Source organism: Lissotriton helveticus, chromosome 11, assembly GCF_964261635.1.
Source record: "Lissotriton helveticus chromosome 11, aLisHel1.1, whole genome shotgun sequence".
NCBI classification, from domain to species: Eukaryota; Metazoa; Chordata; class Amphibia; order Caudata; family Salamandridae; genus Lissotriton; species Lissotriton helveticus.
This window is the reverse complement of record NC_136072.1, coordinates 94,244,082-94,269,806: the sequence shown is the minus strand read 5'-3', so window position 1 is coordinate 94,269,806 and position 25,725 is coordinate 94,244,082. Positions and strand designations below refer to the sequence as shown.

General features: G+C 42.1%; 1 protein-coding gene across 2 annotated transcripts in view; it reads left to right on the top strand.

The window, feature by feature from the left end:
* The first annotated feature begins 1,066 nt into the window (after positions 1 to 1,066).
* TNFSF10 (TNF superfamily member 10) overlaps positions 1,067 to 25,725 on the top strand; it is a 126,178-nt gene continuing 101,519 nt past the window's right edge. Inside the window, exon 1 of one of the 2 annotated variants that reach the window (XR_013602559.1) lies at positions 1,067 to 1,329. Coding sequence is in view for 1 of the 2 variants with exons in the window: in XM_078667463.1 (XP_078523589.1) it covers positions 1,207 to 1,329 (123 nt within the window). In the remaining variant the exon portion in view is untranslated. The remainder of the gene's footprint in view (positions 1,330 to 25,725) is intronic. The other variant, XM_078667463.1, reaches the window with a different exon arrangement.

The window sequence follows — 25,725 nt, the reverse complement described above, 5'->3', positions numbered from 1 at the left end:
AACCACAGTAGCTCTGGATAATTTTTATTGATCCTAAGTAGTTCTCATAACAGAAAAGGTTGGAGATCCCTGCTCTAGTCAATCAATGTGTGTGCTCCCTCTAATCATGGGGTGTAGCCTGTAGAGGATGAAAGAAACCTCTGGTTGCTATTATAAACTGGCTCCCATTCCAGACTCTCTTCATTTAGAATAAAAATGTTTTTGGGCGGGAATGTCGTGTAGGCGTTGTCCGGAATGTTGGCTACAATCCTTATCCTTTACTTTGAACCCTCTAACCCCTACCCTTGAACAACATGCCTGCAGGTACACTCTTCATATTGCAATATTGATGTAATTCATTACCTTTGTGTGCTCAATTCTGTTAAGTGCCAGTGTAACAGTTGATGTGCTAAAATAGCTTGAGTAAATAGTTTTAAGCCCATATTGTGTTATTTAAAAAAAAATTCAAGTTTAGTTTGAAGTTCATGTTGTAACAGAGATCCCGTGTACACACAATAAAAACATGTCTTGAAGTACCTAACGGTTTCAACCATATGGCGAACAAGTGCAAGCAATTTTTATAGCCAGTAGCCTCATTATTTTTTTCCAAGACTTTCTAAGGCCCACTCTGATGCAAACAGTGTGACCCACACTTTTAGAAACCTGTATTCATCCCTTGGGACATTTTGGTGCTAAATGAAAGATTTTGGTCACTACACTCAATGGCAAACATTGTATCTACCTCGGAAGGATGAAAGGCTAAGTGGACCCGCTGGAATTTGAACCACTGTCCCCGAGATGAAGCACAAATCTATGAACTGGATTCATTTGCCCAACGAGCCACCAAGTCCATCTCTCAATAATAATCATAGTTTAGGAATAATTGTTCGAAAATTGTCCAAATTTAGAGTACACTTGGAATATATTTGGACTCAACTTTTTAGTATGTGGAGTTTCAAAGGAGTTGTGAGCGAATGCCACAAACAAAACAAACCTTGTTAATTTTTAACAACATCTGAGTTCTGTTTTGTTGACGTTTGTTGGACTTCCTGGTTTATCAGAGCTCTTTTTCAGCCTTCTTGGACTCCAGCCAAGGGAAATTCTGCGAGAGGGCAGGTCGGCGTCTGCCCGAGCCAGGAAGCAGCTTCACCTCGCGCACAGTTTGGATTCACACAACCCCAGCAGAGACCTGCGCGCGCGCTCCGACCGCGGCCACCCTTGGAAACAATGACCACCTTGGTAGCGTCCAGCGCGAGCCAGACGTGTGGACTTGTGCTCATCACAGCTGTGCTGCTGCAGACAATCTGTGTAGCGGTTACATTCCTGTACTTCACAAATGAGTTCGAAAAGGTGAGTGTTTTACCTGTGTTTCTGTAGTGGGCTGGTGTCGAAACGAGTTTGACGACTGACAGTGTAGGTGAGGCAACCTGTTGCTGTTTGTGGCTTTGTTTGGCTTCCATCCAGCCGTTGTCTCGGGAGCCCCTTTCTTGTAGTTTTTAGAGTTCTTTCTGCTCCTTTTGAAGCCAGACTATCACATCCAATAGTTTCCTGTAACACAAATGGCAAGGCAAGGCACATAACCATAAAAACAAAAAAATAAAAAATAAAATATATATATATATATATATATATATATATATATATATATATATATATATATATATATATATATATATATATATATATATATATATATATATATATATAAACTGTGGCATTCACTCCACTGTGGTGCAGTAGAATACCAAGCTAACACAATGGGTTTAGTTTATTTATTTAAATATTTGTTTAAAATTACAAAGTGAAATACCATACCGATTTTTTTTTTTAAAAAACAACGAATATGAAAAATTGTGACATAACGTGTGAAAATCACCCTTTTACCTGCGGGACCTCTTTGTGAGCGAAAGGCGCGGAGTTTTCACTAGAGACTCCAAAAAAGTGAGCAAGTCTTTGTATTTGCTTCACGCTTTTCAAATCCGCACCTCATTTTCCTGGAAACCTAAAGCTTAAGCTAATGGTTAGAGACTTGTCTATCAACATTTAGAACATTCCCTAGAACATGTCCAGTAGCGATAATTGATCATCTGCTTCAGGGTATATGTATAAGTAAGCATTGACAAAGCCAATAAGCCTGGCTTTTCAATTGTATACAATGGCATTACTGGAGAAGTTGAAAACAGACAGACACACATTTTTTTTTTAATGAAAGAACATCATATTATAAGTGTTTTTATTGATAATCTTTAATGCAACATAGAGAAAGGGCAGCAGATATACATATATGTTGAGCAAAAATGGGAAGCTCAACTCATTAAAATATGTAAGCATTGTTATGTGAGAGTTTTAGCTCAATCCCTGAAAAGTGCTATGTATGTTTTTGGTAATAAACTTTATTATGTCAGATTTCTGTGCAAAGTGTCCTTGTTAATTTAAAGTGTAATTGTGTGTTGATGAAGCCTGGTATAGGGTATGGTCATCGGTTCTGGAATGATCTGATCCTGTGGTTGCGGTGTTTTCTGCATAACTATGAATTTGCCACATAATCCATCATCTGCTGCATAATCCACAGATTTGAACAAAACAAACATGTTTCTAACTCAAACGGAGCAAAGGTTAAAAAAGAATGCAGCAACATAAGTTGCTGAGTGGTGGAAAGCCCTTTGCAAAGTTTGAATGGTCACTTTTCAGTTGCTTATTGCTGTATTTTGGTGTTAAACTGGTACTAGTGGGGTGAAACCTTAGCGCTAACTGCGTTAGCATGTGTTAAAATAACAAAATAATGAAGTAAAACTGTCAAAAAATGTACTAAGTTACCTGCATAATTTGTCTTTTCTTGCCACTTAATTTAGTCAACCATGCCGCACAGTGTGTTCTTCCCCTGCCACATAATTCCAGTGACCCTAGGCATGGTCCAAAGTGTCCAGGACAACGCAAGATGCATACCGAAGGATGCAACGGCATGCCCGCTTCCTTTACACACACACATTACAGGTACAGCCAGACAATAACCATGCGTGCTCCCTTCCAATAAGAAATCATGCACCAATTGGGCCCTGCAGAGCAACACTCCTTTGTCTCATACACACACAGGACACATGCAGCGCAGGTAGAATCACTGAAAGATCACAAATAAGCGCACGCATGCATGCACACACACACAACATAACATACCTATTATTATGAGGCCTGGCCTTTGACCGTAATAAAGGGTGTAATTACTATTCTAACCACACGAGCTTTGATAGTAGGGTAGATTACAGCTGCGGCCGGTGGTGGGAGTACCGGCCGGGTGGTGACGTGGGGAGGGGGAGGGCCAGGGAGGGGGTTAGTAATGTATGGAATCCGGACCTTAACAGGTACGTAAACATAAAAATAAATAAAAACGAATTTCGTTGCGCGCACTGCATCGCATTTGGTGATGCAGTGAGCACAACACAATTCGTTTTATTTATTTTTTGGTTTACTTACCTGTTAAGTGAAACTCCGCAAGTTCCGTCAATCCCTAATCAAAACAGACCCTCAGATATGAGAAATGGCAGTGGGTCGCAGAGATAATTGTGAGCTGATGCTATTTTACAATTTTGAAAATACACATCACTATCCCTGAATATTAGATAGAAGCATGTTTAGAATTTGGATCAGTGTGCCTGTACAGTGTCAGTGATCTGGCCAAAGAGGGAATGAAAGAGCTGTTCTGAACATGGGCCTCCCTAATACATTTGGCCCGGGGCCCTAAAATCTTAAAATGTCTCATGTAAAGTAAGTAAGGAAAGGTGCAGCTGGCAGAAGCAAAGATATGGAGAGGTATAAAGAGGATAATGTAGGTTGAGAAATAGAGGTAGAGGAATATGAAGGTTTTTAGAGTGCTGTAGAGGGGCAGAGAGAGTTAGAAATAAATAGAACAAAATGTAGAGTGAAGTAGATGAGTTCATTACTTAAGAGTTCAATCAATCAATCAATCAAAGCATTTGTATAGCGCGCTACTCACCCGGAGGGTCTCAAGGCGCTTGGGGAGGGGGTTCCGCTACTGCTCGAACAGCCAGGTCTTGAGCTGCTTCCTGAAGGCGAGGTGGTCCTGGGTCAGGCGGAGGTAGGTCGGGAGGGAGTTCCAGGTCTTGGCGGCGAGGTAGGAGAAGGACCTTCCCCCTGTGGTGACTCTTCGGATGCGGGGGACGGCGGCGAGAGCGTGGCCGGTCGATCGGAGCTGGCGTTTGGGAGCGTAGAAATTGAGGCGGCTGTTGAGGTATCCTGGTCCTTGGTTGTGCAGGGCTTTGTGTGCGTGGGTGAGGAGACGGAAGGTGATTCTCTTGTTGACCGGGAGCCAGTGCAGGTCTCGCAGGTGTCCGGAGATGTGGTTGCGACGGGGGATGTCCAGGATGAGCCTTGCTGAGGCGTTCTGGATCCGCTGGAGTCTCTTCTGGAGTTTGGCGGTGGTTCCGGCGTAGAGGGCGTTGCCGTAGTCCAGTCGGCTGGTGACGAGGGCCTGGGTGACCGTCTTCCTGGTCTCGGTGGGGATCCACCGGAAGATCTTGCGTAGCATGCGTAGGATGTTGAAGCATGACGAGGAGACGGCGTTGACTTGTCTGGTCATGGAGAGGGATGAGTCCAGGATGAAGCCCAGGTTGCGTGCGTGGTCTGTTGGTTTGGGTGCGCTGCCCAGGGCGGGGGGCCACCAGGAGTCGTCCCAGGCGGAGGGTGAGGATCCCAGGATGAGGACTTCCGTCTTGTCCGAGTTCAGTTTCAGGCGGCTGTTCTTCATCCATTCGGCTACCTCCTTCATCCCTTCGTGTAGGTTGGCTCTGGCGGTGGCGGGGTCGTTGGTGAGGGAGAGGATCAGCTGGGTGTCGTCGGCATAGGAGATGATGTTGAGGTTGTGCTGTCGTGCGATGGCTGCGAGGGGACTCATGTAGACGTTGAAGAGGGTTGGGCTGAGCGAGGAGCCTTGAGTTGAGGTCGAAAGAGAGGCAATGTAGAAAACGAGTGGTATTAAAGAGAGGTAAATGTGGGGAGAGGGAGAGCTGGATGATGAGATTTGAAGAAAAAGAAAGAGATGCAAGAAAGAGAGAGAACAAAATGAGAATAGGTGTAGATAACAGGTCAGATAAAGAGAATAGTGGAGAAGAGGGAAACGTAGAGAGCGGAGTGGAGGATAGAAAGAGAAATGTGGTGTGAGCAAAAAGGCGAACTAAAGAGATGCACATGAAATACAGAAAGAGAAATTAATTTTGATCAAAGTTATAGAGAGTTGTGTGATAAAGAAAGTGGAATAGGCAGTGAGATCTGTAATGAAAGAGATTGAGAGAGAAAGTTGAGGTGGAGGGTATGAGCTGATATGGAGAAAGAGGCCCAGAGAGAGAGAGAGAGGTGTTTATGTGAAAGAGAGAGATATATAGAGAGGAGTAGCTAGAGAAAAAAAGAGGTAAGGGTAGAGAACTTGCAGTAGCCAGAAAGGTGCAAGATAAAGAACAGTGAGAAAGAAAACATGGTGACATTGTGTAGTGGACCAATGGTCAGGTATTTGAGAGGTAGGTAATGAGAGATTGAGGGGTGGTACATGGAGAAGTGGGGTTGTGAGGGAGATGTGAGGGATATAAAGGAAAATATGATAGATGAGGAGTGGTGGAAGAAAACGGGATGAGCGAGGTAAGGTAGCAAAGACATGGAAAAACACACAGATGTGAAGAAAAGATAGAAATGAGGCTGTGTGAGAAATGGAATAGGTAGAGAATAAATACAGGGAGTTGAGATGGAAATAAAGCAGTGAGATACAGAGTGAGGGATGAGTTAGAGTGAGAGTTGAGGTGGAGAGAGGGTTAAGAGTCATAGATAAAAAGGTAGGCAAAGAGAATGAAAGAGGAATAGGCAAGGTTATGTGAGAGAGATGAAGTGGAGTGAGGTATATTGGGTATATTGATGAGAAGTGAGGTAGACAAATGGGAGACAGAGAGAGCTGGGCTAGAGGGAGAGGGAATGAGGTTACCCAGAGATATAGATACTTTAAGAATGATGATTAATGTAGAATAGGCAAGCTACAGTAAGGAGAGGGGAATGTCACAGAAAGATTTTTAATTTGATTGCCACAATTACCTGAGAGTGTGAGGGTTAAGGCTGGGCATGCCAGGCTTGCAAAAGGTGATGCAAACCTGTGCACAGTGTTGATCTGGGATTTACTTACCAGAGCAAAATGTTTTGCAAACTACAAATGTGTCTAAAAGTAATGCAAAGCATTTCTGCTTTGCTGTACTTTGTGCCAATGGGGTGTCGATGGGTGGAGCATAGATGTTCCCATTCAATCACTGATGGTTTTTTGATGCAGATCTTTAAGGGCTTACGATAAAAAAAATACACCCCCTTGAGGCCCGCACAAAGAAGGAGAAAAGTTTTAGTTTTTCCAAACATTCCTAAGTTTACATATGTGCTGTGCTGTACAGCACACAAACAAATTGGGAAATATTTTAAACTAAGTTGAAATATCGTATTTTTTATTGGAAGATGTTGGACTTGGCCCTTTCTGCAGGGTCATTCCCACAATTGTTGCCTTCACCCTCCTGTTTTCCTAACCTGTTTTTGTTGGCTTTCTAGGACTCTGTGCACTTTACTACTGCTAATTAATGTTAAAGTGATCTCTCTCTTAAACATAGTAGTTTTGGCTTAAAACCCACTTAGCATATTTAATGTACTTGTAAGTGGTTAGAAAAATGATAGTATATGTACCCAGTACCTGTAAATTAAATGCTATAAATGGGCTTGCAGCACTGATTGTGCCCCCGGTTAAGTCCCCTTTAAACATGTTACAGACCTGCCATTGCAGAGCCGGTGTATGCAGTTTTAAACTCCCATGACAACCTGACAAAATAAACCTTTTGTCAGGCCTAAGCCTTCCCTTGTAATACATATAAGTCACCCCTATATAGGCCCTATGCAGGTCGCTTTGCTGATGACGCAGCTTTCGGTGATGCCGGATTAAATTCCAAACGCAGATACCGCGGGAAGCTGACCGCATCCTGGCGGCTCCTGTTTTCTATTTTTCCCTTGAGGATGCCAATGGGGACCACTTTTCCTCTATATATGCCTGGTCGTGATTAATGCCTATACCTCCGTGTGAGACTACGCCATCCACAGAAGCTTGCCGACACCCAATCCCCCGTCCTGAGGAAGACCCTCCTCTAAGGGCCCAATTGTCCCTACCTGTCTGTGGGGTCGAAACATCGACAACTGATCCACTGGCCAACTTCTATCCCTAGCTTGAATTGTACTGCTTACTCTAGAAGCATGGTTACCCTAAATGTATGATCATTTATTGTATCGTTTCTGGCTCCTGTCTGAAGCCAGTTTTAAAGAAAGTTTTTTGACTAAGTACGCTTGACCTATTGTTTCACGTACCTTACCCTGCACTACTTCCTACCACGTTCACTTCCCTCCCCACTACCTGTTGGGCACAATAATTTGTAACTATGTGAACACATGCTGTGTGCAAAAAATTTGTGTGTTAGTACTTTGTGATTAAATAACGATGTACGTTCAAGTTGATTATATCTGTTGTTTATCTTGACACTAAGCTAACTTTATTGTGCATTCACATTGTTCTGGGACCCCTTCCTTCTGTATCAATACATACCCAGGTCCCAGTGACTTCCTTTGGGTTTACCCTTTCTTTGTAACATAAATGGGCTTGCAGCACTGATTGTGCCCCCGGTTAAGTCTCCTTTAAACTTGTCACAGGCCTGCCATTGCAGAGCCGGTGTATGCAGTTTTAAACTGAAATGACAACCTGACAAAATAAACCTTTTGCGAGGCCTAAACCTTCCCTAGTAATACATATATGTCACCCCTATGTAGGCCCTATGCAGCCCATAGGGCTAGGTGCCATGTATTTAAAGTTTGGATATGTACTTTTAACTTTTACAAGCCCAGGTAGTGAAAAACTCTTAAATACGCGATTCACTACTGCAAGGCCTGCCTGTCCAATAGCATAACATTGGGTTACTTTATTACATTTAATAAGTGCGAGCTTTCAATTGACTCTATCCAACAACAAAGGCACCCCTAATCAAATAAGAGCCAGGGCATTCAACTTTATCAAAAAAATACTGGCTTTTATTGACAGATATATGTATAATTTACAGATTACAGGCACAATGGCATAGTATGTCTGTAGTAGGACACTGATAAAGACAGCCAGCTAAAAAAGACAAAACACAATATTAGCAAACAAATGTATTGCCTGTATTCAAACATATAAATGCAGACAGTGCAAGTTGTCCCACATGAACAGAACCAACAGAACACAGAGGTGACAATAAAGTGAATAAATAAAGTAAAAAAAACACAAAGGGTTTCCAGTATCACATAAACGACCCCTTAAAAATGTGGGGGTTTATCAGGTCCAATTGGTAAGGGATACCTGAACTATATGAGAAAAGGGTGTGAGAGATGAATTGGGACATGCATTCCGATCCAGTGAATATAAGGAATATTTACTCACATGGAGACCCTTCCGGGAGCCCCATGGTGATAAGAGGATACATTCACCTTGGAGTCAACCTTTGGCAGAGATCTGATCACCACAAGCTGGCCATGGAGCACACTCGGATGTGCCTCACTCGATTTGATCACAGAACGCAGTTGTGGTGCAGGGTAGATCACAGCACACAAAAGCGCAGCAGGGTAGATATAATAGGATGCAATTTTCGGCCTCACCCAGCGCATAAATCAGCCCACCTTATCTATCCTGCTATGCATCTGTGTGCTGTGATCTATCCTGAACCAGTTTCCTTTTTCTTAAGGTAGGTGGGAGCTGTGGGGGCAAGGGCGGTGTGTTAGTGGGTGGCATAATTAGGGTAAGATTTTACCTGTTTGCTCGTTGGTGGTGGGGAGGGTTGGTGGGGGCTAGGGGTGATAGGGGGAGGTCTGGGCGGGTAAGGGTAGGTTGGGTGATGGGTGGAGTGGGCAACTCAAGTGGACAGAAAGGTTTTTGTGCTTGATGGGGGTAGGAAGATCAGGCTCTGGTAGGAGTATGGAGATTTAGATGGAGCAACTTAAAGTGGGGGTCGCCAAAGCAGCAATAGTAAATATCTCAACAAAAAAGCTGCACATAAATATATCAAAACACACAAGATGATGGACGGAATGTTGCACAATGGCAAAATATTCACCACCAGGCACAAATCTGGGTTTAATCCAACGTTATTTTGCTCACGAAGCCACCCCAGTTCAGACATGGCCATATGCAAATCAGTCTTGACCCTGTGCCTCATGGGAACAGTCCACCCCGAAACTGCCAAGCCATGTCTTCCCTGGACCAGAATCAAGCATCCTAGGACCGGTTTCCTGCTATCAGCCATCTTCAGCCAGGATAGCTTGACTCCAGTGGCTTAGTGAGCACGGGACCGACATCTGGGTATACCCTTCCTACATAGGGTGAACAGCAAAACACACAAGATGATGGACGGAATGTTGCACAATGGCAAAACATTCACCACCAGGCACAGATCTGGGTTTAATCCATCGTTATTTTGCTCACCAAGCCACCCCAGTTCAGACATGGCCATATGCAAATCAGTCCTGACCCTGTGCCTCATGGGAACAGTCCAGCCCGAACTGCCAAGCCATGTCTACCCGGGACCGGAATCAAGCATCCTAGGACCGGTTTCTGGCTATCAGCCGTCTTCAACCAGGATAGCTTGACTCCAGTGACTTAGTAAGCACGGGACCCACGTCTGGGCATACCCTTCCCACATAGGATGAACAGCAAAACACACAAGATGATGGACGAAATGTCGCACAATGGCAAAACATTCACCACCAGGCACAGATCTGGGTTTAATCCATCGTTATTTTGCTCACCAAGCCACCCCAGTTCAGACATGGCCATATGCAAATCAGTCTTGACCCTGTGCCTCATGGGAACAGTCCAGCCTGAACTGCCAATCCATGTCTTCCCTGGACCGGAATCAAACATCCTAGGACCGGTTTCTGGCTATCAGACGTCTTCAGCCAGGATAGCTTGACTCCATTGGCTTAGTGAGCACGGGACCCACGTCTGGGCATACCCTTCCCACATATGGTGAACAGCAAAATACACAAGATGATGGACGGAATGTTGCACAATGGCAACACATTCACCACCAGGCACAGATCTGGGTTTAATCCATCGTTATCTTGCTCACCAAGCCACCCCAGGTCAGACATGGCCATAGCCAAATCAGTCTTGACCCTGTGCCTCATGGGAACAGTCCAGCCCGAACTGCCAAGCCATGTCTTCCCTGGACCGGAATCAAGCATCCTAGGACCGGTTTCTGGCTATCTGCCGTCTTCAGCCAGGATAGCTTGACTCCAGTGGCTTACTGAGCACAGGACCCACGTCTGGGCATACCCTTCCCACATAGGGTGAACAGCAAAACACACAAGATGATGGACGGAATGTTGCACAATGGCAAAACATTCACCACCAGGCACAGATCTGGGTTTAATCCATTGTTATTTTGCTCACCAAGCCACACCAGTTCAGGAATGGCCATATGCAAATCAGTCTTGACCCTGTGCCTCATGGGAACAGTCCAGCCTGAACTGCCAAGCCATGTCCTCCCTGGACTGGAATCAAGCAGATAAATATATGGCGCAGAAGCATAACCTTTACGAATATGGTGAGAAGATGGTGCATCTCCTGGCTAAACGTACTAAGCAGCATGTAGTCAAGGGGCAGGTTAGGGAAATCCTGGATCCTCATATTCTATTAGTGTCTGATGCAGCAGGAATGTGGGCCGCCTTTCAAAGATTTTATCAGCAGCTATACACTGAGGAAGCGGGAATGCTGTCTGGGGATATGTCAGGGTATTTGGAGTTGGTCTTACATAAAAAATTAGATGAGGAAGACCAGGAGTATCTAGATCAACCTTTTTCATTGGAGGAATTCACAACAACTATCTCTAGTATTTCACCAGGAAAAGCAGCTGGAACAGATTTAATCCTCTGGGAGTTTTGAAAGATTTTTTTTTTTACTCTCAAAGTCTACGTGATGGATGTCTTCCAGAAAGTACAGGGGGTTGCAGACCCACCTGAGTTGTGGGCCTGTGAGAATATAGTAGTTTTTCTTAAGAAAGGGAAAGCCCTGCAAGAACTAGGCCTATCACTTTAATGAATAGTAAGATTGTGTCCTCCAAGCAGCATGGATTTATTCCAAGGTGGGGAACATGGGACCACATCCGGTGAGCCATTAGCCTTTCTGATGTGGCTGCAGTAACCGGAGACACTATGACTTTAATATTCTTGGATGCAGGAAAGGCATTCAATAGGGTCTTCTGGCCGTATCTTTAGGTGGTAATCGAAAAATGGGTATAGGGATAGGGTTTGTTTTGGCTATAAAAGATCTGTATCTGAACCCGAGAGCTAATATCTCATTGATGGGGGCAGTTGGAGTCTGTAATGATACAACGGGCACAAGACAGAGATGCCCATGCTCCCCATTATTATTCACCCTCTACATTGATCCATTGATAAGGAGGATAGTGATTAATAAATTCATTTTACTATTAAGGTCTCAGGGATGGGAAACGAAAATATTGGCATATGCCGATGATTTAGCAGTCGTTACCCAGGTTTGGCAGTTTTTCTGGAAACTTGTTCAATCAAGATAAAACTCAGGTTATTAATAATGGTAATGTGCAATTTGAGGATAGGCGGGAGGTTGAGGGGGTGACTTATCTTTGAGTTAGCATTTTAGCAGAGGTAGAGAGAATTGTGGAAACTAACTTAGATCCTCTGATCAGGAAAACAAAAATGGATTTCAGAAGAATGAATAATCTATTGCTTTCCCTGATAGGTAGAAGCAATGTAATGAAAATAATTTTTTTATGGCCATCCCCATTGAGGTAGGGAATCAACGGTTCTAGGCAATTGATGGGATGATCTCAAGTTTTTATGTGCATATGCTACGCCCAGAAGGCCAATGAAATATCTGACCCATCCGAGAGGCCGAGGTGGTGGGCAGTCCCTAATGTTATACTCTGTTATTGGACTACCGCACTTCAACAGATGGCTATTTTTTTTAAGAGGAGGTGGGGGGTTAATGTTAATCACTCTCTTCCCCTTTATGAGTTGTTGATTCGGGAAGAAGCATGGGGTTTTCTTTTACTGCAGCTAGAATATGGGTATTTTAAATGAGTGAGATTTAAGAGACTCCGATGTCTATATAAAATTTTGGTCAGCGGTCCTGAAAAAAATTAATGATTGGTCGGTTTAATTTTTATACCCCTTTACAAAAAAATTCTACCTCACCAGATATATTCTGGGATTCTCATGTGAGACGTTGGCTAGAGCATGGTCCTTTTAGGCTGGGAGATTTTTTCCAGGAGAATGAATTAATTACGTTTGAGACTCTTCGGCTTAATTTTAATGTGGAGCATATTTAATTTTTTAAGTATTTGCAGGTCTGGGATTTCCTATGGAAGAAAGGGGGGTGGGGTAGAGCTTATGGAAATGATGACGGGAATGAAGACTTCTATTGAGTGATTATATCAGGTATTGAACAGCTTAATGTCGAAAAATATTGACAGCATGATAGATGGTGGCAAGCGAAGTTGCAGCTAGGAAAGGACGTGTTCTCTGAATCTCTGGATCTTGCCCAGTCTACATAAGTCTTGGCAAGCTTGCAAGCCCAGCATTTTAAAGCAAGTTTTAAGCTATACTATACCCCAGGAAGAATCACAAAGTGGGGCGGGTCTACGGTTTCGCACTACCCTCGATGTCTACTCCATGGTGCCGATTTTATACATATGTTTGCAGGATGCCCCGTTGTGGGGGGGGTGGGGGGGGGGGGGTTGAAAGCGGAAATAACTGATTTACTGGAGAAAAAGCTGGGCCCAAACATTGTGAAGACTCCCCAGCTCATATTACTAGGGGTTCATAATGAAGTAGTTCCAAGCCATGCACAGGCATTTATGTTTTTTGCGATGACAGTTTAAAGATTGCGTTTCGCAACAACCTGGTTGGATCACTTACCCCCTTTCTTAGCCATGCATCAGATCAAAATGGCAGCGTATGCACAGAAAGGGAAATTAGCTAGAAAAAAGGATAAGGGTGTGTGCACTCTTTAATGATTGGATCTCAATGCTGTTGGAGGCATAGGGCGGGGAAAAACTTGGGAATAGGCTGGCTTAAATTATTTGGACTTCTAATTGATGAATTGTCTACTGTGTACTGTCTCTCTTATGTGAACTATTGTATTTTTGTAACCTTTGGAATTTGATAATTTTACGCTCTGCTGGATCTGAATTAATTGTAACATGAATTGTCTGCTTGGGTTGGGGGAGTTTATAAAACTTAATAAAGATCATTTTAAAAAATGGAAAAAATAACCATCTGCAATGTTTTGTTTTGCATAATTTTTGCATCAGAATTTCCAAAAAGGCACAGAAATATTTCCTTAGCACCAACATATTTTCTCAGTTTGTGGTGGAAAAGATTTCGACACATGGGTATTATTACGGAAGTGGAGAAAAAATAATTTAAAAAATGCACTTTGCATCTTGTGGACAATCAATGATTTGCATAGATGGCAATGTTGGCAGCTGAAGACGCTTTGAGAAGCTCGTAAAAGTCTGCAATCTCTGGCATATCGCTAAAGAACCTCGTAAAAGTCTGCAATCTCTGGCATATCGCTAAGGGGAAGAAATGATACAGAGTTTCCCAACTTTTTCACAGGCAATTTTCGAAGACAGGCTAGAAACTACTTTTAAAGACTGGTAATTGGCACATTTTGTCAACTTTGAAGCACTGTACTTGATAATTGCTGCATACGGCTCCAATAGAGAAATCCTGCACAACATGTTCTTATTACAAGCTACTTCTAATCACTGAGGCAGTCATTAACACAAAAATAGCATTATATGCTTTTACTTATCACAGGCATGTTCTGAAACTCCAATGTCAACAGGTACAAGGACTTTTCTCTGTTTATCTCAATGTCAACAATGCAGGTGAGGGTTGGTGAATTATAACAGCTAGAACAGTTACAAGATGGGTATAAGGAACAGAAATGACAACTTATTTACTTTCAATTTCTAATGTTGAGGTACACACAAAATTACTTTAATCAAAATCACCAAATTTAAGAATCTCTGGTTATGGGACTGAAAATGTTGGTGGCACTGCTTTCTCCGTTCAAGACGCCACACGATGGAAGTCCCTACTTTAAGATTAGAGCCACTGAGAATCACTGAGAGTACAAAACAGTGGTTAAGACCTGGTTGTTCCCAATGTGATCTATCAGAGACTCTAGATGACCTTGTTCACAAAAACAAGGACTTATCTAATTCTGGGCTCTTTGTCTACTGGCAGATGCCCCTGTGGACCCTCTAAGATGACTCTCTAAGATCATTGGGAACCAGGGCCAGACTGGCCGTAGCGGGCACTGGGAGTTTTTGCTGGTGGGCCTGCAGGTTGGACGCCAGGTTTGGAATCCTGGGGGAGGGCTGTTTTTTTTACCGGGGGCTGGTTGTATTGCACCCTGTAACAAAAGCAATTGCAGTGTTTTCCTCACGCAAACGCTGCCCCCTGCCACGCGGGGATGGTCCGACTCTATTGCCAGTGCTGGTTTGTGTTCCCAGCCCAGCCCTGGAACAAATCCGGACAATTCCTTCCTCTCCTCTTCCTTCCTATCATATGACTTACTGTCCCTGGGGTATTGCCTCTTCTGTTGCATGACTGTCTGCCTTACTCTCCACTGTATTACTGCAAACTTCCCATACTTCTCACAAATTACAAACTATGCTTCTGTGTAACCGTTCCATCCTATCGAACAGTATTTACCCTCCTCTACCCTGTCTCCTAAACCCACTTTCCTTTTATTTTTCATTTTAATTCTCTTAAAGATCACACTAACTCCTATTACCTTCATCTACGCAAAAAGAGATTGGGGCGAATGCATGTAATAGTTTCATGGGAGCGCAAAACTTATTCTAATAACCAACAGTAATCAACAATTCCTAACAACCACTGGATTGCCCACTAGCTTAGCTTATCCACCATAAAGCGATTCAACAAGTCATCAGGGATACTAAGTACTAAATACATTTAAGGTGATTGCCACATTATTGGCTTTTTCAATAGTTTTTAAGTGTCTGGTGCATCAGAGCATGAGTGTGAATCAAAAACAATTTAAGTTGATATAGTGTACCATAGTTCAAATGTGATATACTTACCTATTTTATCATGAAATTACCTTCTTCTATTGTTGTGGATGTTTTTTCTGCATTTAAACAAATATATTTAAAAATGTATATCTTACAAATCCTGACCTCCCGTGATGAATCCAAACCACACCACTCCTCAGAGCTATGCTGACTCTCCACCCAGAAGTGGTGCCAGTTCAAACTTCTCACACACGCATTCAAGTCAATATACAGCCCGCATACCTCAATCACAGGCTTCATTTCCACCAACTCACCTGGCAACTTTACTCAGCATCACTCTCACTCACGCACACACACCCTGCATCCATAGAAGCAGAATGGGAAGACAATCATTCTCCTACCTACTGCCACATCTTGAAACGACCTCCCCAATACATCAGGGCCTCTTCCTCACTTCTTGAATTCCACAAAAAGCTGAACACCTGGCTACTTAATTAGTCTTCTTTTACTTCAATTGAAACTGCCTATATTCAGGACCAGCCTCAACACACGTCTACACTTACCCACTCAGTGCCTGGATACCCCCTTGGGTGACAAGCAGCACTCTACATTACCTAACATAAAATAAAAATATATATTTTAGAATAACTGTAAAAAGAGAATAAACATAATATTTAAAACAATATTATTTAGTCATAAAGAATAAAATATACTAATAATCTTATTGAAAAATGAATACACTAACAACATTAAAATCAAAATACTTTAAAAATATTGCTACAAAAAATAAAAACACATTAAAGTAATTTTTAAATTATGCCACAAAATATATTACAACAATTTTTAAAAAGCAGATACAAAAATGAGACTTGGAGAGGTCTGATTTACTATTCTCACTCTTACATAAGCAAAAGTGGGGAAATTGGTGACGTTTGGACGACTTAGATTTATCAATCCCACTTCACTATAAGCAACAGTGGGGATAGTGTAGAGATTTACTATCACCACTACTTCAATGTAGGACGTGCAGGACTTTGGAGGAGTCTTTTATTATTTCCACTCCAACATTAGGAACAGTAGGGAAAGTGTTGGACATCGGAGACGTCAGATTTACTATTCCAGCTTTAATGTGATGGACCATTAGGGAATGTGTTGGACTTTAGAGGGTGGGGAATAGGGAGGGGGAGTCAGATTGGCTAATCCCGCTCAAGCATACGCAACAGTGGGGTAAGTGTTGGATTTTGAAAGGGTCAGAACTAATATTACCGCTCTAGTGTAAGCAACAGTAGGGAAAATGTTGAACTTGAAGATTTAGATTACATTTTCACTTTTCTAGAGCAATGCAAATAAATTAAATTTATAGGAAATAAATCAACATAGTAGTATATTTCCATAAACATATTAAAATATTTGTAACATTATATAATACATATAAATGATTCAATACTAAAAACACAAAATTAACATAGAACATTATACATACAAGTATATCAAATAAATGTTAAAAAATGATTTTAAAAAATCTTCCCACCCCATTACTCTAAAATACTCCAAACTACAAAACAAAAATCAATGAAAAATAAAAAATACAAATGAATTTTTAGCAAAAAGAATATTATTATAAAATATTTATAAGATAAAAATTCCTTACAAATAATATAAATAATTAATATCCAAAATATTAAAAACCATGAAATCACTAACACATTTGATTATCCAGCTAGCTATTGAACAAAACTACCACATTAGTATCTATTAAATAGCAAAAAAATACTTATCAATTTAACAAATTAAAATGTATATACAAAATGTATAATCTATTTAAAAAATGTAAAAAGCTTCCCACCGTATTCCTCTACAAACCCAACAAAAAATTGACAAAAAATAAAAAAAATCCTAAAACACATTACCAAATCAAAACAACAAGGCCACTCTAAAAAGTAATTAAACATTCCTAACATTAAAATACAAAAAAAACATTAAAACAATTGAACAAATAAAACTCAAATAACTAAACAGCAACAGTATGTACTACTATGTTTAACAAAATTAAATAAGACTTAAAACAATTATATTCTCACCTTCTCTATTCTGTCCCATGATATGTTTGACACCACAATATTTTGACACAATATTTGTGTCCCACAATATTTTTGAAACATTGAAACATAAATTGTTCACCTCCAGAGGTGGTTACTCTTTCCAATTGGATGTTTATGTCTCTTAAGGAGGCCTCCAACCAGCATATTGATTAGGATCGTGTGACGCACTGCATGGTCAGCATGGAAAGTTCTATGAGGTCAGCTGTGGGGCTTCCAGCAACATGGAAGCACAATCTTTCTTGCTAGGAAGCCAGCAGGGTTGTAAGAGATGACAGCCATTGGTAAAAGTAATTGCCTCTCAACTCCTTTAAAGAAACATGTGATTGAGGATCAGGGTTATATTTTTTTAATCAATTACGTACAGCTGATTGAACGCTGTCGCGGACGAGTGTTGGTTCAATCTTGACGCCATTCCTGGCCCAGCGGACACGCCCACTCATGCTGGCCACGCCCCCTCTCCTCACCATTTCCTCCTCCATAAATTATGCTCATCCATCGGACGCGCAGCAGACGAGCGCAGCGGGCGCGACTATTGCGCGCCGAAGGCGCGCTTAAGGCAAGCTCGTCTGCGCTCGTCCGCATCGAGGCCGGGCCTAGGGCCACCCCCCCTGACTCGCCTATGCCTCACACTTCGCTTAATACGAGCTCACTCAAATATACTTCCGATCAACTCCTAAACCTTAAGGCCTCAGCGGAGTTGCCACATGCCTTGCCACACCTGATTTATACCAACTCTATCATAGGTCCTCACAAATGTCCTACTTGCACTATTCCTACCCCCCCCCACTATCTCCCCCCATCAGGTCTTAGCAGCACTTATCAATGTGCGCTCTCTCCCCAAACACTAAATTGAAATCTCAGAATTCATTGATTCACATACCCTAGATCTACTATTCATTACCGAGACATGGGGTGATGACTCCTCCGGTCCAGATTTCAAAGCCGCCACCCCGACAAACTACTGCGTTTGCAGATTAGATAGACATAAAAGAAAGGGTGGAGGGATAGCCATCATTTATAAAGACCACCTTAAAGTCACAATTACGGACTCCAAATATAGTGAGTGTGAGGCTTTCTCTTTTACCATCGGCCTCTCTGGTAAACAATCACTTACAGGCATGTTAATCTATCGCCCCCCCCGGTCCAGATTGAAATTTCTCATGAATCTTAGCAATTTAATCGAGGTCTCAGTAGGATCGACACATTTTACCATACTGGGAGACTTCAACTTTCATCTTGAAGCGAGATACGACCCTGATACCTCGGTGTTAATTAACGACCTAGCAGCAGCCGGTCTTCAGCAAATTGTCGAACAACCTACCCATAAAGCGGGACATACCCTAGATGGGTTATTTACCAGCAATCCACACATTTTTGTCTCTAAGGTAATCCCTCTTACTTGGACTGATCATGCAGCCGTCTGTTTCTCTATAAAACTTAACCCCCTTCCTCTTCCCTCTATATCATCTTCTCCCATCTCCTTTAGAGACTGGAAAAATATCAATCCCTCTCATCTTGCGGCTATGATGTACAGGATCCTACAATAGCTTCCACTAACTATCTGAACAGCCTAAATATGGCTTGCAACAACTTAGCTCCCATCAAAACCTCCTACCGCAGCAGAAAGCTCCCCTCGGCCCCATGGTTTACGGAATCCTTACGACTGCAGAGACAACATTGTAGGAATCTGGAAAGGCACTGGCGCCGTCACTACTTTACTACTGACAAAATCGCCTACAAGAACGCCCTTTCTAAATATAAACAACTTATTACCTCGGAAAAAACACTCTACTACACTTCCCAAATCAATCAGGCGAAAAATTCTGCAAGAGAACTGTTTCAGGTGGTCACACATCTTTCTAACCCGCCTCCCCCTCGTTCTGATGGATCACAGACCCTTTGCAATTCTCTTGCCAAATTCTTCGAAGACAAAGTTAGTGCTATTTTCTCAGCCTTCACCCACTCTTCCTCTTCTACCACCCCCATGTTATCCCCTCCCAATAATGTGCCTAACTTCTCTATCTTCGAAGTTGCCACAGAGGAACAAATCCGACAACTTGTCTCTCGCACCAAATCAGGATCACCTCTGGACCCTTGCCCTCCCGCCATCCTTAACCTCATCCCTGAAGCTATCTCCCCCGCGTTGACCACCATCTGCAATGCTATGTTTTCAACTGGCATATACCCCTCGGTTTGGAAGGAGGCTATCATCAAGCCACTTTAAAAAAAAACTACTTTAGATCCCCTCCTTCCCGCCAGTTACTGACCCATTGCTTGTCTCCCTTTTCCAGCTAAAATTTTCGAGAAAACTATGAACATACAACTATCGAAATTTATAGACAAAAACAACTTACTGGTGACACCCAATTTGGGTTCAGACAGGGTCATGGAACGGAGACTGCGTTATTAAAAGCAGCAGACGAAATAAGGATGACACTGGACAAAGGAGGAGCGGCAGTACTAATACTTTTGGATCTCTCTGCAGCCTTCGACACGGTCGATCATGTCATCTTGATCGACCGTGTCTCAGCAATAGGAATTAAGAACAAAGCCAAAGAACTTCTCGCCTCATTTCTGGCTGACCGTCGACAGACAGTGAAAATGGGTCATTTCACCTCCCATACCTTTACTCTCCCCTGCGGAGTACCACAGGGCTCCTCGCTAAGTCCGACACTCTTTAACATTTATGTTTCGGACTTAGCGAGGGTAATAAAATCCTATGGAATCTCCCTTACAACCTACGCGGATGACACTCAACTGGTGCTATCTGTACATAACGAGGGTACATCAGTTGCAGCAAATTTTCAAGAGGGAATGCGGGCAATCAGTTCCTGGATGTCATCAAACTGTCTTAAATTAAATTCTGACAAAACAGAGGTGATGACATTCGGGAAACTGGAACCAATCTGGTCCCCCCAATGGTGGCCACCCGAGATGGGAGCTCCACCTCAACCTGTTACCAAGGTTCGTAACCTTGGAGTCATATTCGACAATAAAATGTCGTTCCATCAACATGCCAACTCTGTGGTCTCCTCATCCTTTTATATCCTGAAAAGGATAAAAAAAATTGATTCCATACTTACCCCCTTCAGCTGGCAAAACTTTAATCAGTACTTTGGTCTTTTCTAGAACAGATTACTGCAATGCCCTTCTTCTGAATTCCCAAGAAAAAGTCCTTAACAGATTGCAGCTGGTCCAAAATGCTTCGGCCAGAATCCTACTAGGCATTCCTAAGTTCACATCAATCTCCCCTTACATTCGACAGCTGCACTGGCTCCCAGTGAGGAGCCGGACAAAATTTAAGGCACTATGCATTGCATACAAAGCCATTAATAACTTGGGCCCACAGTTTCTTAAAAATGCTTTCTGCCCGCTTGAACACTCAAGAACTCTACGTTCGTCTTCAGCCCATCTGCTCAAAGTCCCACGTACAAGAAGGGACAATTGGGGTGATAGATGTTTCACGATCTCCACAGCCAAACTTTGGAACACATTACCCCTCTACATCAAAACCGCCCCCACGCTCATCAGTTTCAGGAAAAAACTAAAAACCTGGTTTTTCTCAGTATAATTTTCTGCCACAGCGACGGTTCTGTACTGCAAGCGCCGAGACACCCCTGGGGTATTTGCGCGCTATAAAAATCGCAAAAATAAAATAAATAAATAAATACGTCCATGATGGGGAGCTCCATAAAATACTATGCCCTAATAATGAGTTAGTAGTTGTTTCATGTTAGGAGAAGTGCAAAGCATTGTGGCTGAGCCTAGTCCATCAGTGATAAGGACTTTATTGCTGGAATCAAAACCCCCTGAAATAAAGGGGAAGTTCTGTGAGTAGTGCCCCAATACCAGTGTCAACACATGATGCAGCAGCCCCATAACCGTGTATAATTTTCCTTTTTTTCCCTAATAGGGTTTGGGTCACTCTTTGGCCTACATTTTGGCATATATAAAACACTAAAATAAATAAATAAATTGAACATGTTCTCTTACTGGCGTTGACCGAAAGAAATCTGTGTGACTAACTATCTTTGCACTTTTGCGCAATGCATTCTGGGATTCTGTTAGCATGGAACATCATGCATTGTGCAAAAGAAGCCCAATTGCAATAAATATTAAGCTTCAAATAGACTTCCGTAATTAACATGTCCCATGACGAGTCATCATACCTATGTAAACATTTAAGCAGGGATAAACGTAAGGTAATGAAAGGGAAGCAGAGGGCAGGAGTCAACCAAGGACAATAGTCACATTTTTATGTTAAAGCTGATTCATGTTTCTAATCACAGCCAGTGTTTCACAATAGGAACCAGTCATCACATTAGGTTTATTACGCCTTGGAACAGACAAATGTGATTAAAAAAACGGAAAAACATTCTCGGCTGCGTATTTGTTTGTCTTAGTTTAATGTGGGACTAATTTGCCTTTATAAATGGTGTAAATAAATAAACCATGCGAACTTTATCTGAATTCTATAAATCTTCCCATTAAAAAGTGCAATTTCCTACACATTGCAATTCTCCAATTTCATTTTCACTGTTTTATTAAAGACATAACATCTCTAATATTTCAGAGTCGTTTATCTTTTGTAAATAAGGGCATCCTATCACAACTGTTCCGACTCTCTCTTCCAAACAAGGGCAGTCCAAGGATGAGTTGAAGTATTTGCCCTTCGATTCAAGGGCACTCCAGTGTCTGCTGTAATAATACATAGATTAAACTGGAGTTTGGCTACCTAGGTGGCGGCTTGGCACGTGTACCCAGGACAGGACACTCCAGGAAGGAAGGTCAGTTTCAGAGACATAGAATATAAGATAATGCAAGGCTGTCGGGCCATTTTTTTTAATTTTATACTGTCTTCTGTAATACTACGCGTCATCGCTTCGCTCTAAGGCAACCGAGTGTCAGAGCCAATCAGAACAAAGATACATTATTCCAAACAAACATCAAACACATAATCCGAACACGAAACTCACGTCCACAAGATCATTTTCCTAAAATAGAATATTTCGCCTAGTCACATATATGAGTACATCTACCTGCTAACTGCAGTGCTGTGTAGTGATCTGCCGGTCACGAGTCCTAATGTAGGCAAGGACGGCTCAGTATTTTATCCTTCGCAGATCGAAAACTGAGAATAAAATTGGCTTACAGTCAAACTTGTTAATTACAACGCTTAGAAACGGGAACACTGTGACAGAAGGCACTATATAGCTACACTTAATATGTATTCTGTTAAATCTGATTGCACTCAAATTAGGCACTTGAAAGTGGCTTCTGTAGCATACGAGCAGAAAAATATAAAACCATATTGCAAATATAGCACTTGCATCGAACATATCAGTGCTTAATTTGTAAAAAAATATAAGTGCCAGGGCTCTCGTCAGGAGGCCACTGCAGCTTGCACCACCATTACCCCTGCCACGCTGCTAATGACAGCAAAAACACAACTACTGACCATCAGACTCCTACAAGTGTGCAATTCTGACTATTTGAGACACCCAAAGATGTAAGAATGGCGTGGGTGGCAGGTAATAGTATTTTTTTAGGATATTGAATTAATAATTTCCGGTTGTTGTTCTCAACGCCAGTCAGTGCCACCTTGTGGTAGACTGCCACTAGAGCCAGTGTTGCCAATTAGGTCCCAGTGTCTAACACAGGAAACCACCTGCTCAAATTAAGCACTGAACTATGGTTCTAAAGGTGGCTTTCTTACTCCAAATTATAATTTTCTTTTCAAGAGTTCTTTCTGTTTCTAAAGTGTTGGATTAGGCCTAATCAAACAATGTATAAGATACATTAAAAAGCATGGGCAAATTGGGCAATTACCCAGGGCCCTCAGCTGCGGAGGGGGCCCGGGGAAAAGTGACATTTCTCTTTATTTTACCTTTGTCTATTTCTTTATCTGAACCAATCTCACCTCTCACTCTTTCCCTCTGTACCCAGTGTCTTCTCAAGGACTGTGAGACACTGAGCAAGACATATCTCAGCTGTGTGACCCCCTTTCTGAAAGTTGAGTATTGTCTAGCATTGCGAAGGCTTGAATTAGCAGGCAATGTGTAATAGACTCATGGGTATAGCTTAGGGGTGGGGGCTTGGGAGTTACACCCCCCTAGTAATTGTATTTTCTGATAAATAGCTGGGTATACATTCTTTCAGTTGGGTATTGAGAGAGGTCAGTCAGATTTCACCAGGAAAGTTTAAATACACACAGACAAAAATGCACACATTCTATTTTGAAAGCCCTCAAAATATTGGGTATTTTACGAAATATTGTGTTTTCTCTCTCTTAGTTCTCTTATCAATCCACATTCCTCTCCCTTTCCACTTCCCCTTAAGCTCTTCTCATGCACCCTGCTTGTTGTACAATGTATTGAAACATGATGTGCCAGCCTTATTGTCATAACATCTGAACCAACCTCCCCCCTCAGTCTTACTGACCAAACTACGCCCCTAAATACACGTCAAAGCTGTTAGGATGTGGTCTGACGGCTAGACTGCCGACTTAGGAGCTGGGAAACCAAGATTCGAGCCTCGGCGTCGCGTCCACATCCTGTGATTCTGAGCAAACCACGTAATCTCCCCGTGCCTACCAAAAAAATGAATGTGTCTTTGTGTGACATGACCAGTGCTTATGTAAAGCGCTGAAATACCTTTGGGTCGAGTTTGCTCTATATAAATCTGCAAAAAAAAAAAAAGAAAAGGGAGTGACAAAATATGTGTTGCCTAGAGCCCCAAAGATCCTTAAGATTACTCTGAGCTCAGGGTGGCTCCTTGTGGATGTTAGATCCATCAATAATAATTGCTGTGTCAGCAGAATGTGAACTGATGCAGAATAATGGACATACTGACCACAGGCCACTCCAGGAAGATGGCTCCACAAAGGTGCTGCACTTCTTGATGAGGGTGGATTACATTGGGGTTTTAAGACCTCCACCTAAATTGCACCAGCTTCTTGGCCAGGGACATGCACCGTAAGAGGGGTGACAGGGCATTATTTCTCCTTTCTCTGTGTCTCTAGACATGTTTAGCCACTGCTGTTCACATTGTTCTAGTAAATAATGCTGGTTTTCCAATGAGGTGTTAATATTTGTCCATTAGCAGTGATATGCTCTCATATGTCTGATAGGTTATCTCTGGCCTCTCGCTCTCCCCCACTGGGAAGTTTAATCCTTGATTGCCTGCAGAAAAAAGGCAGAGGGCCAGGTCCTCTGCTCTTTGGCACTAAGACATAGTATACCAACTCAGTGGGCTTAGTTAGCTCAGTGAGCTAAGTGATTTTTGTTGACATGTGCTTTTGAGTATTTGAGTCACAGGCTGCAGAATTGAATCATGCATTGGCCGACTTAGGGCATCATTTATATTATGGCAGTTGTCCCGTCCTCCGCCAGGGCTATGGAATAAATAACCCAGTTGCCTTGGCAGAGGTGCAGACCGTCACATTTTGGAATGTTCGCTGGCCCGGCCGGACATTTCAAGCATTGATAGAAACAGCCATCTAGGTGATTCCTGCCAATGCATTGTAAATAGGGCTCCCGGTTTTATGGTATATATTTTTTTGACATTTCGGTCTGTATTTATCCATATTAATTGTTTTGCTAATTGTATCTGTATTTATCCATATTTATTTTGGTTTTTGTGGAAAAATGAAGATGAAGTTAGTATATTTCCATGTTTATTTAACCAATAAATATGCACTCATGCTTGAATGCCTGCCAGATTTCAGTGATATGAACACCCACAGAAGATAATTCAATGCACTTATATGAAAATATGCACATTTCAGTATCAACCTTGTGCATATCTACTGGTGTTAAAGCCTCTATACTAAAATTCCTTTCTTTTTTAACCCCCTGACCTATCAATTCCCACAACTATTGGCCTGGCAGTCATGGCACACAGTATTTAGAATTACTCGAAAATCAACCCAATTTCCGTTTTTATCCACATTTAAAAATAAATACAGACAAGAAAATAAATGTTTTCTGTCTGTATTTATCTGTGTAACAATCAGTAAAAACGGAAAACAGGGAGCCTTATTTGTAATTTTGCTGGATGGCTCCATCGAATATGACGGAGCTATACTTCAAAGTTACATTTCTTTTTATTTTCAAAAAGAAAATCCAAAATCAGGATTTTTTTTGTGTTAAATAAAAAAATCAATATCCTCCTTGCCATGAGAGTTTCCTCCCCTAGCGAGAGAGACATTGAGCTCTATTAGACTTTAGTGCCCCTAACGCTTAATTTGAGCCAGAGTTTTCCGGTGCTGAACACTGGCACTTAATTGGTTTCCAGTGCTCGGCACCGGCACCTAATTGTCAACGCCACATTTAGGGCAGTCTGCCACAAGTTGGGGCTGCTCATGTAATTTAGAGATTAGCAGTATAACAGTTGTTTAGGAAAACAATATACATTAAAAAATTACCAATACCTGCCTCCTTAGCCATTCCTTTAGCTGTGGGGACCTGGAATAATATGAACAGTTGCATTTACATGCAAGCGAGATGGTT